The sequence below is a fragment of the Amphiura filiformis genome, chromosome 19, assembly GCF_039555335.1.
Source record: "Amphiura filiformis chromosome 19, Afil_fr2py, whole genome shotgun sequence".
NCBI lineage: Eukaryota > Metazoa > Echinodermata > Ophiuroidea > Amphilepidida > Amphiuridae > Amphiura > Amphiura filiformis.
Genome location: NC_092646.1, coordinates 31678188 through 31690246, shown reverse-complemented (window position 1 = coordinate 31690246; position 12059 = coordinate 31678188). Strand labels below are relative to the sequence as shown.

The 12059-nt window shown below is 38.7% G+C and overlaps 1 protein-coding gene across 3 annotated transcripts in view; it reads left to right on the top strand.

Moving 5' to 3' along the window:
• Positions 1 to 12059, top strand: part of LOC140141182 (uncharacterized) — a 574562-nt gene that overhangs the window by 122153 nt on the left and 440350 nt on the right. For all 3 annotated transcript variants that reach the window (XM_072162976.1, XM_072162977.1, XM_072162975.1), the window contains exon 4: positions 9495 to 9584. In XM_072162976.1, the coding sequence (XP_072019077.1) occupies positions 9495 to 9584 (90 nt within the window). The remainder of the gene's footprint in view (positions 1 to 9494; positions 9585 to 12059) is intronic.

The window sequence follows — 12059 nt, the reverse complement described above, 5'->3', positions numbered from 1 at the left end:
TTAGAGAATGCACGGCATTCACCACCTAGCACTAGACCAATTGAGACGAAAATTTACACGTTTTGAAGCACAGACAGCAGAACCATTGCCTGTGGTTATCTCTTGTTTATCAAAACACTAGACTAGATGTCTCCATGTTTTGCCCCTAATTATAATGGGGGGTGCGGCACATATGAGGCAAAACTGACCATTTCGGACCCCTGTGACCCCCTGGATGACCTCCGATATTAAAACATTTTAAGACTTTTGTAGCCACCTACCCAATACGGCTTGGGTATGCATTTCGTCGAAATCCGATCACGGATGTAGCACAAGTAGTAAATTGTGAGAAAGAAAGAAAGAAAGAAACAGCAACTAGAGCAACTGTGCCCTTTGCAAGGGCACGAGGTAAGTTAGGCGTCTGACTGTGATGACATCATCACGCAGCAATACTGTGCAACGTTGACCTTTTCGGCTTCATATTCTGAGCAACGTTAAATTTGACCTCGGATGACCTTTTCGGTTTTACACTCCCCAAGTGTTAGGGATCATTTGCCGCAAGTTGCAGCCTGATCGAGCAACTTTAAATTTGACCTGACCTTTGAACTTGGATGACCTTTCCAGTTTCATACTTCTCAAGTGTCAGGGATTATTTTCCTAATTGCAGCCCAATCAGAGCAACTTTAAATGTTACCTGACCTTTGACCTCGGATGACTTTTGCGGTTTAATACTTCCCAAGTGTGAGGGATCATTCCCCCGACTTACAGCCCAATTGGACCAACTTCAAATTTGACCTGACCTTTGACCTTACATGACCTTTGCGGTTTCATACTCCCCAAGTGTCAGGGATCATTTTCCCCGAATTGCAGCCCAATCAGAGCAACTTTAAATTTGACCTGACCTTTGACCTCGAATGACCTTTTGCGGTTTAATACTTCCCAGGGATCATTTCCCCCGACTTACCGCCCAATTGGAGCAACTTCAAATTTGCCCTGACCTTTGACCTCACATGACCGTTGTGGTTTCATACTCCCCAAGTGTCAGGGATCATTTCCCCGACTTACAGCCCAATTGGAGCAACTTTAAATTTGACCTGACCTTTGACCTCACATGACCTTTGTGGTTTTATACTCCCCAAGTGTCAGGGATCATTTTCCCGAGTTACAGCCCAATCGGAGCAACTTGTAATTTGACCTGACCTTTGACCTCACATGACCTTTGTGGTTTTATACTCCCAAAGTGTCAGGGATCATTTTCCCGACTTACAGCCTAATTGGAGCAACTTCAAATTTGACCTGACCTTTGACCTCACTTGACCTTTGTGGTTTTATACTCCCAAAGTGTCAGGGATCATGTTCCCCGACTTACAGCCTAATTGGAGCAATTTCAAATTTGACCTGACCTTTGACCTCACTTGACCTTTGTGGTTTTATACTCCCCAAGTGTCAGGGATCATTTTCCCGAGTTACAGCCCAATCGGAGCAACTTGTAATTTGACCTGACCTTTGACCTCACATGACCTTTGTGGTTTTATACTCCCAAAGTGTCAGGGATCATTTTCCCGACTTACAGCCTAATTGGAGCAACTTCAAATTTGACCTGACCTTTGACCTCACTTGACCTTTGTGGTTTTATACTCCCAAAGTGTCAGGGATCATGTTCCCCGACTTACAGCCTCATTGGAGCAACTTCAAATTTGACCTGACCTTTGACCTCACATGACCTTTGTGGTTTCATACTCCCAAAGTGTCAGGGATCATTTTCCCCGACTTACAGCCCAATTGGAGCAACTTTAAATTTGACCTGACCTTTGACCTCACATGACCTTTGTGGTTTTATACTCCCAAAGTGTCAGGGATCATTTTCCCGACTTACAGCCTAATTGGAGCAACTTCAAATTTGACCTGACCTTTGACCTCACTTGACCTTTGCGGTTTTATACTCCCTAAGTGTCAGGGATCATTTTCCCAGTTACAGCCCAATCGGAGCAACTTGTAATTTGACCTGACCTTTGACCTCACATGACCTTTGCGGTTTTTATACTCCCCAAGTGTCAGGGATCATTTTCCCCGAGTTACATCCCAATCGGAGCAACTTTAAATTTGACCTGACCTTTGACCTCACATGACCTTTGTGGTTTAATGCGGTCATATTTCAACATTTTACTTACCCCTCACCCCTTATTCACCATTATTCGTCATCTGTAGAAACTATATAGTGGGATTATTGATTTTCATAAATGCATCATGGGAAGGCATGATGCAGTTTTAGCCAAGATATCACCCCCACCCACCCCCACACCCTATAGCCATCAGTGGAAATGATGTAGCTGTTTATATCTAGCATACAGGCATCACATCACAAGTTACACTCAAGATATGTAACAAAATTGGCATCTGAACATACCTCAGTTTGTTTCAGTGTGAATCGCCCACTTGGGGTTTCATACACCCCAACTGGGCTGTTCCAGTTGAAATTCATACAACCTCTCCGGAAGACATTATCTTAATCTCCCACACAGGGCGTGTGACTTTCGACTGGGCCTACCTCAATGGGTGACTCCGTTTGTAATATTCACTCCCTGTGTGGACGATTCCAGTCATGTCTTGCATGAAGGGTGTATGGATTGCAGTTGGAATAGCCAAAATTTACACGTTTTGATGTATGGATTGCAGCTGCAATAGCCAGGCAGCGACTGGTATGATAGAGCCGGCAACTTGTGAAACCGCCCGGCCGTATGACATTTTCCACACGGTTGACGATGGAAATTTACTGAATTGAGAGAATGCACGGCACTCACCACCTGGCACTAGACGAATCCAGACGAAATTTTACACGTTTTGAAGCACAGACAGCAGAACCATTGCCTGTGGTTATCTCTTGTTTATCAAAACACTAGACTAGATGTCTCCATGTTTTGCCCCTAATTATAATGGGGGTGCGGCACATATGAGGCAAAAATGACCATTTTTGACCCCTGTGACCCCCTGGATGACCTCCGATATTAAAACTTTTAAGACTTTTGTAGCCACTTACCCAATACGGCTTGGCTATGCATTTGGTCCACATCCGATCACGGATGTAGCACTAGTAGTCAATTGTGAGAAAGAAAGAAAGAAAGAAAGAAACAAACAGCAAAAAAAAAATAAGTTAGGCTGCACGCCTAACTTAAGAAAAAAATAAGTTAGGCTGCACGCCTAACTTAAAAACTGAGATAGGTCTATAGTTGCTGACATCGCTTCTGTCACCCGCCTTGTATATAGGTGTAACCTTTGCCTTTTTCCATTCATTAGGAAAAGTGGATGTGAACATAGAAAGATTACAAATATATGCAAGGGGATGACAAATAATCGGTGCAGCAAGTTTCAAAAGTTTACTACTAACATTACAAATACCTGCAGACTTATTATTAGAGAAATTACAAATCTGTTTAAAAACAAATTCAGGTTCTACAAAATCAAATTCGAAATCATCATGCTCATAATTCACAGAATTATTGTTTCTATAATTACTACACTTAAATTTATCAGCCAAGGTATTTCCAATAGACGTAAAATAATCATTAAACTGATTAGCAGTTTCTTTATCATTACACGTAATGCCATCATTAGTTGAATGGTATACCTTTATTAAGTATACCGCCAGCCATCACACATGTCAAGCACATGGAGATAAATAACGGAAAGACAATAAAGAAATGAAACATTGATGTAATTTAACATATTTTACACATGATTTAATAAGCTACTATTAAAGTGGATCAAATTTATCACGCGAGGGAGACGGCCGGCAGCGGATTTAAACGATTATGGAATGAGAAATGGATACACAATGATGCTGAAATGTCAAATCATCATGTTTAGTGATCTGAGTGGGTTTTAACATATATGCGCAATTGCTGCCATATAATTTGGAGGATATCAGAAGTACATAGACCACTCCACCACGGAGAAGATATCTTACCCTTCCCAGAATCCTTTGCAACATGACGCATCACCTCATTACATCAAATGACACTTCTGTTACATTGTACAAATTCCCTTTGGTTTCATATTGAGAATAATCTGGCTAAACATGGGTCGATAGTCAAGAAATAAGCATATTTTGCATGATCTGGATGAGCTCTATATTCATTGAGGTACTTTTTGTCACTATAGACCCATGTTGCACTAGCTGGCAAATCAGTACAGACAATTGAAATGGATGAAATGCATTGTGGGAAGTGTATGATATCTTCTCTATCTCCACCATTATAAAGTATAGTTGGGCATGAGGTGGTTTGGGGGTCTGAGTATTTCTGACGCACAATGTCCATGGTTCAATCCTCCTTTGGGCTATACTTTCTGGCTATATAATATTTTAGTACTTTAGAACCGGGAGGAGTTCAGTGGAATCTGGATTCTGATTCAAAAGCAGGTTAGTTTAATAGTTGGGAGAGGGATTCATGAGAGTCCTGGGTCCTTTGGTGGGGACAATAATCTGAAGCTTTATAGGAAACTTGTCTTTGGAATCCATCAATCCCTTGATTTTCGAAAGACTGAAAAAATTGAAGTTGACCTATGTACTAACCTTAACACTGACAAGGTTTTTTGGTGCTGGGAAAGGAAAGAAGGAAGTTTTAAAAGAAGAAACTAAAAAGAAGTTGTTTGCGTCCATCAGGATTCGAACCCCAGACCCTTCAGGTGGCAAGCATGCTACCTGCGACCGATAAGGATGTTAATTTTGCTCCTCCGCCATTGAAACATGTATTATTAAGACTTATGTGATTGCGTCACCTTATCACATGGGATACATGCATGCACAGTCATTGGCTTCGCTGTGTAAGATTTGTTTATAGTGTTAGGGTTTATTGAAATAAATAATGATCATAAGGAGGCAGCTATGTCACATATTCTTACAGACCTCATGAGATGAAATGTGTATTTGAGGTATATTAACTCTTCTTCCAATTTCAACCCAACATTAAAAGTCAATATTTAGACAAGAAGCCAGTTGAAAAGTTTAATCATTACCAATAAATGCTGAAACATTAGCAACTATTGTAACCTTTGTCACTTGTAAATCATGTAAATCAATTGGCGCTATCCAAAGGAATAATGCCTTGTTAAAATATCAGAATCTAATAATTATTTGGTTATGACCATGTATATTGTCTTTGCTACACGCGATCAGTTAATTGAGTACAATCTGTATAATTTTATATGGTGGCTCTTTGCAGTCTGGGTCTGGTCAGCTTATGCAATAAACTGCGTAGAAATGGTAGTTTTTCACTGGCAGGCGATGCACATGCATTTAGGGTGTCAAAAACGTCAAGAATCAGAAAAGAGGCCATGTGTGAAAGGACCTCCGACATGAAACATCAAAAAGAACATCATTTAGAGTGCCAAAAATGAAATCAGATAAAAGGGTATGTTTGACAGGATCTTGAACATGAAACATCAAAAAGTACATCATAGGGTGTCCAAAGTGTCAAAAAAATCAGATTAAAGGGTACATGTTTGAGAGCACTTTGGAAATGAAACATCTAAAAATTGCTAAATAATGAAAATTTTCCGCTGTTGTAGGGCAGTAAATGTAACCAAAATATGTGTTTAGGATATTACAGAAGTCACAGAACACTTGTTTAAGGTCCGTTTTGAAAGTTCATGAGCAATTGAGCATGATGTCCACCTCAGAATACAAGCGAGCTTTGCTTGCACAGTAGTGTTGGTATCGACAAGGCGTTGTCGATAAAATTGTCGACAAGAGCACTTTTGCCGATTGGCGACAAGAGCTTTGCATGTATCGACAAAAAATATCAGAAATTTTGCGATCGAAATTGAAAAATTGATTGGCAGAAACTTTGCTAATTTCCATCTTTTTTACCAGCAACCCAAAAGATCTCATGCGACAAGAAAGTTATGAATCTTTTTTTTATCTAAATATCAAAGGATAGTTCATAATATAGCATCCAAAATGGTCAAATCCAGCAAAATTGTGACCCCTTTCCATGCTTTCCCATTTTCATCGATGTTGATTTGGCTTCAGCCATCTTGGTTTATTTTTAGAACGGCCGCCATGTGACGTCAGGGGGGCTTGGCTGAATAACGATCGTTGATTGGCCAAATGTCAAGGTCGTTTTTAGCGTGCCGTGTGCACACTTGGGATGACGAAATTTATTTTGTGTGTTTACTTGGTTGAGTATTTGTTTATTTATATGAAAAATATGCTTTATTTTCTTAGTAATTCCTCTCACCCCACATGCAAATAATATTTAAGCAACTATACCATGACTATAGTGTTGCCAGTATGTATCGTTTTCATAGTCCATGCAGCGTGTTGACTAAATGTGCACTCTGTAGGTTGCCGAATTTTGAATCTTGATCGTCGCAATTTGCCATGGGGCGAATTTTTGGGACATTAATTAGGCCTGATTGTCGATGTCGGCTTTTTAATTTTTATCGATTGTCGACAATGAAAATGCTTGCCGATACCAGCGCTATTGCACAGACTAATACAGACTATTTTCCCAACATTTTAACCAAGCATTAATGGTTGATCGAAAGGTCAAACTAATTTGGTTCTATTGCCTATTTTAGCTAAACAAATTCTGGTATGTTTGTACTTTTGCTACACAAAATTTCCGCAATATTTTTATAATCGAGCTAAATTTCGAAAAATTTTGTTGAAAAAAATGTGAACAATTTAACATTCATAAGGGGAGTTAATCATTAGGATTGTGTTAGATGGCCATAAACTTGTATCATGTGGATGGGTTTATGCAAGAAGATCCTCTCTGCAGTAGCTGCCCTATAGACATTTTAATATTCAATAGTAGGGCTCAACCGATTATCGGATTGGATATCATATTGGCCCGATATTTGTGATATCGGTATCGGATCGGATATTGGTTTTTAAATTGATTTTTTCAAAGTTTTTGGTGACTTTGGAGAACCACTGGACCTATTCTGAAGTGTAGGATCCCCGGTAAGATCATTCACAGTTAATTTGAAAAAAAATTGAAAAAAAAATTAGTTTGTTATCCTTAATATGCAACTTGTGTTTACCTTTTCATCTATAACATATTATAAATGCATGGAAAACCAATGCATCTAAAATAATGTGATAGGCCCTAGATGAAGAGAGGTAAATATTAGTTTATGATTTGCATATTGAGGTTAAACTAATTTTTTCATAATTTTTTTTCCAATTTTATTTTTCAAATTAACTGTGAATGATCCTAGCACTTTTTTAAAATGATACCGCATCGTATCGGATATCGGGCCGATATTATGAAATCGATATTGGATATCGGATTGGTAGACAAATGCCATATGTGACCGTACAGCACGAATGAGCCGTAAATGTCCTCAATTTTATTCTGAGTTACAGTGTAAAATGGGCATGAAGGTCATATTCATAACTATTTCAATTTGGTGCTACGTGTATCTCATTAAATGAGGTACACGTAGCACCAAATTGAGGTACCTATGAATACGACCTTCATGCCCATTTTACACTGTAACTCAGAATACAATTGAGGACATTTACGGCTCATTCGTGTCTGTACGGTCACATATCGGTTGAGCCCTTCAATAGTGCACAAATCTGACACCAGGCAGCTATTACAGATAGGGCTTTCATGGACTAACCCCTCGATATAGTGATTGACTGCAGGACTTGTCTAAATATTTGCATTAGGGAATGGGACACTCTAAGTGAAGAATTAAAGGATGGGTGATGCAAAAATGTTTCATCATGTAGGGTACCTGCAGGTAATATGGGACCATTAAGGACGTTTAGCTTATTTGCATAAAAACTAAAGAAGATATGCCCACAAGAGATTGTTATGATGAACAACCTGTCCTTTAAGATTAATAAAACAGGCAATGTTACCTTGTAGTTATGTTTGTTTGGACGCTATGACGTCAAAATGACGTCATCGTCAAGTGTCCCATATTACCTGCATGTGCAGGTAATATGGGACACTGTGTTATCTCTATGGTGAAAATCAAAAAGTTCAGAAAATCACTCTTTTGTTCTAAAAACATTTTTGTTACATGATTTTGAATGTTAAATGCAAATTTCTACAAGAAAATTCAATTTTCTAAATAGTTTTGCTTTTTGCATTGACAATGCACACAATTTCCTATGTGTCCCATATTACCTGCACCCATTCAGTTGAAAATCAGAGAAAATAATCATTTATAAAAGGAAAGTGCCACTTGTCAGTGGAATTTTACCTGCTGATAAGCTTAACCCATCACCTAAAGATCATAAAAAATGACAAATGCCCCCTCAGTACCAGAGTTTTTGGATACACAATCATAAAATGTGACGTCATTGATTTTATATCAGGCCAAAAAAACGACATAATTTTTTGGGCAATTTCACTCTTTTGGCATTGATTTCCAAGAGTTTGATACACAGACTCCAAAACTGCATTTCTAGAAGCACAATTGATGTCTCTAAACACTTAACAAATCAACTTAAAGTGTTTATCTTCTCTAAGCTACTTTTTGTTAAAATGAAAACAGGTGTCCCATATTACCTGCTGTCCCATATTACCTGCACCTACCCTATGCGATGCGTACATGTTTCTTTACACATTTTTTGTTGCGGGTATACTCAAAGTGACAGAGTTTGTTTAAGTGGGTAGGTGTTTGCATGTTAATTTTAAGATGTAAGCCTTTATTTCAATTAAAATCAATGTCTACCCTTTAAAAGATAAGTGTCATGATAATTTATGACATTAAAACCAACATTCATTCATTCATTGCTGTAAATAGGCTCATAAACATAATTTTGAGTTATTTGACATATTTCTAGTGGCTGTGCACCAAGATAATGGGAGATATGGAGGGTATTTGCGCCTCTAACATGGGCTTTCACCAAGTTACCCCCCCCCCCACATCAGAACAAAAACTAATCGGAAATACCACTGTTTTTTCCTGAATTTAGGCAAATTTTCTAAATTTAGGCAAATTTTCTAAATTTAGGCAAATTTTCTAAATTTAGGCAAAGTTTCTGAATTTAGCCAAAGTTTCTGAATCGAGGCAAAGTTTCTGAATTTAGGCATTTAGGCTAATTGACTGAATTTAGGCAAATATGCAGATTTAAGCTCATCAAATTCTTTCTGCTTGACTTGTAACCAGTGTAACCAGTGGCAGCTTAGGGTGGGGAGGGGGTTCATTTTCCCGAGTCAGAATAAGAAATTAAGAAACATTTTTTACACTGTTGAAGGAGAGATCTGTCCAAGGGGATAAAAAGGAAGGACGTGGTCAGAATGGGTGACAATGTTGAGAAGCTAGAAGGATGGCTATCAAGTGAAATGCCTATTGTTCTTTGAGGGCTATGGCATGTTGAACCTGAACTTGAACATGTACAGAAATTCTGCTCTTCCCATCACAACTCAAACAAATATGCCATGGTACTTGGTAGGGGTGATTCTTACACTGTATGATGTATTGTGAATCTGTTTTAAATTGTAGATGAATAATTGTATTTGTTTGTGTGTTTGTTTGTTTGTTTGCAGGCACTGGGTGGATTCATAATCGTCATCCAAGATGATGGGCAAATCTTCTATGCGACACCTACGATACAAGAACACTTGGGCTTTCAAGACGTAAGTGTTGAATTGAAAGTTATTATACTTAGTTCTCTGGGTTGATAGGATGAACAAATTTTAATCTTTCTCCAGAGCAACCGGCGCACATTAACGTTGAAAAATACCTATAGATTTATGTCTCTTGCTCTTCTCCAGCGTGCCTCTGTGGCTCAGTTGGCTAGAGCGTCATGCTAGTATTACGAAGGTTGCCGGTTCGAATCCGCCAGATGCACTCATTTTTGTTGGTTTTTTTCTCAGCGTAAATGTGCGCTGGTTGCTCTGGGGAAAGATTAAAATTTGTTAAAGACGTAAGTTTGTTTGTATGGGGGTTGAATTAGTTTGTTTGTAGGCACTGGGTGGATTCATAATCGTCGTCCAAGATGACAGGCAAATCTTCTATGCGACACCTACGATACAAGAACACTTGGGCTTTCAACAGTAAGTCTATCTGAAGTACAAAGTACCGATGCGGACACATACATTTGCCGACTTTGAAGGCACATATACCTGCAGCAGAGATGCAGCACTGCAAACTATTTACACGCTGTATACACGCACATTATCAGAGTGGACAAACTGAAGATGTAAGTTTGTTTGTATGGGGGGGGGGTGCATTTTGTTAAGACCTGCAAATGGGGATGTACCACTGAAAAATTGTTTCAAAAAGCAAACACATCCACATTTTCCTGTCCGTACCAAAGTATTGCAAATAACGCTTAAGAAAGATCTCATATGCCGGTGTAAAGTCTGGTCTTGGTTGGATAGTGAAACTTCTTTGGTAGAAGCACCATGTACTACAGACTAAGCACAAACAGCCAAAGTCTCAGCATCACCCAATAATGAGGGCCGATAATTCCATGACGTGTGACAGACAAAACTTCTATGCACATACTGCATATTTTTTTACAGTCTTTCGAATAATTGCGTAAATGCGAAGACACACAGTGCTCTAGCGTGTATATGTGAAGGCACACAATGATGGTGCGACTGTTAGACATGCATGATTGTACAATAGGCCCTCATGAATATGCAATAATTCACAGCATACAAAGCACTAGGACTCTGACTGTTGGTGAACAGTCTGTATTAGTCTTATGAGAAGCACACTGATTGTCAGCTTACATGTAAACTGGCCTCAAATAGAAACTTATAATATTTCACAAGGTCATATCTTAAAATCCTCTCCATAAAAATGAACAAAAATTGCACCCAGGATTACTTCAATACTCTACTCTAAACACATGTCAGTAACCAAGCAGTTATCTAACTGACACAGCAGCAAAATGCACTGACATCGGACACCTTCCTGGACCAAAATTCACAGTCCAGGAAGGTGTTCCATGTCAGTGCATTTTGCTGTTGTGTCAGTTGGACAACTGCTTGGTTACTGACATGTGTTTAGAGTAGAGTATTGAAGTAATCCTGTGTGCAATTTTTGTTCATTTTTGGCTCTAGCGAAGCGTACGAGCCAAAGGCATCAGAACGGATAGGGTTACACATACAGTGTTGGTTTTTATGCTAAGGAATTTTTTGTGCTTGGTTTTAGGTTTTCAAATCGGTCCCTAAGTTTTGCTAAATTATTTTTTAATCGATTGCACTCCGATAGAATTGAAATTCAGTTGAGAAAATGTGATTTTTGGCTAAAAAGCCACCATAACGAAGTTATTACTTGGTTCCCTGTGTGCTATAGAGATTATTTTGTCTGTATTTAAATTTAAGTTGCGTGACAATGGCGCAAACCAACGGAAGTTTAACATTAAAATTTCTTAAGATTTTAGTACTCTCAGGTTCAGATTCAAAAATTATTTTGACTTTCTTAACTTCATTTAACTATTTCTTTACAATTTAAATAAAGAAATATTTAAGGAATGTCAAAAAAAATAGTCATGAAAATTGTCGAATCTTGAATAAATCGGAAAAATGAATTTCCAAGTGGACTATTTTCCTTGCATAAGTGCAAATTTTTGCCTTTTCGATAACGCGGTTATCTCCCAAAGTCCCAATGATGTAATGCGTAATTATCCAATCAGTACTGTCCTTAGAAAATAAGGCCCAAAATGAACCAATCACAGACATCGTAATGAACAGTCTTTGGCAGTGGAACAAGTAAACAAACAACCAAGATGTCTGCCTCCACATGAGCACACATGACAGATGTCGCCAGTAAATTGCATCACAATAAGTCGTAAACATGGTTAAAACAAATGAAATTAAATATGTCAAAGGACAGATTGTTATCCTATTTGGTAAAAATATCCCAAAGAGAGATCGCAAGGTGTCTGGGATACTAGGAGTAGGAGCAGTACTACCTCTACGATCGATGCATCTTTCAGAAGTCGGAGACGGAAACCACTCGACACTCATCAGCCGTCATGGCATGCTCATGCACATGATGCACTCATGGAATAGTACATCATGGATACATGTACGTATAAAACCAGGGACGTAAACATGGTAAAGTCATAGTATTACTAGCCAATTCTAGTGAAGCAG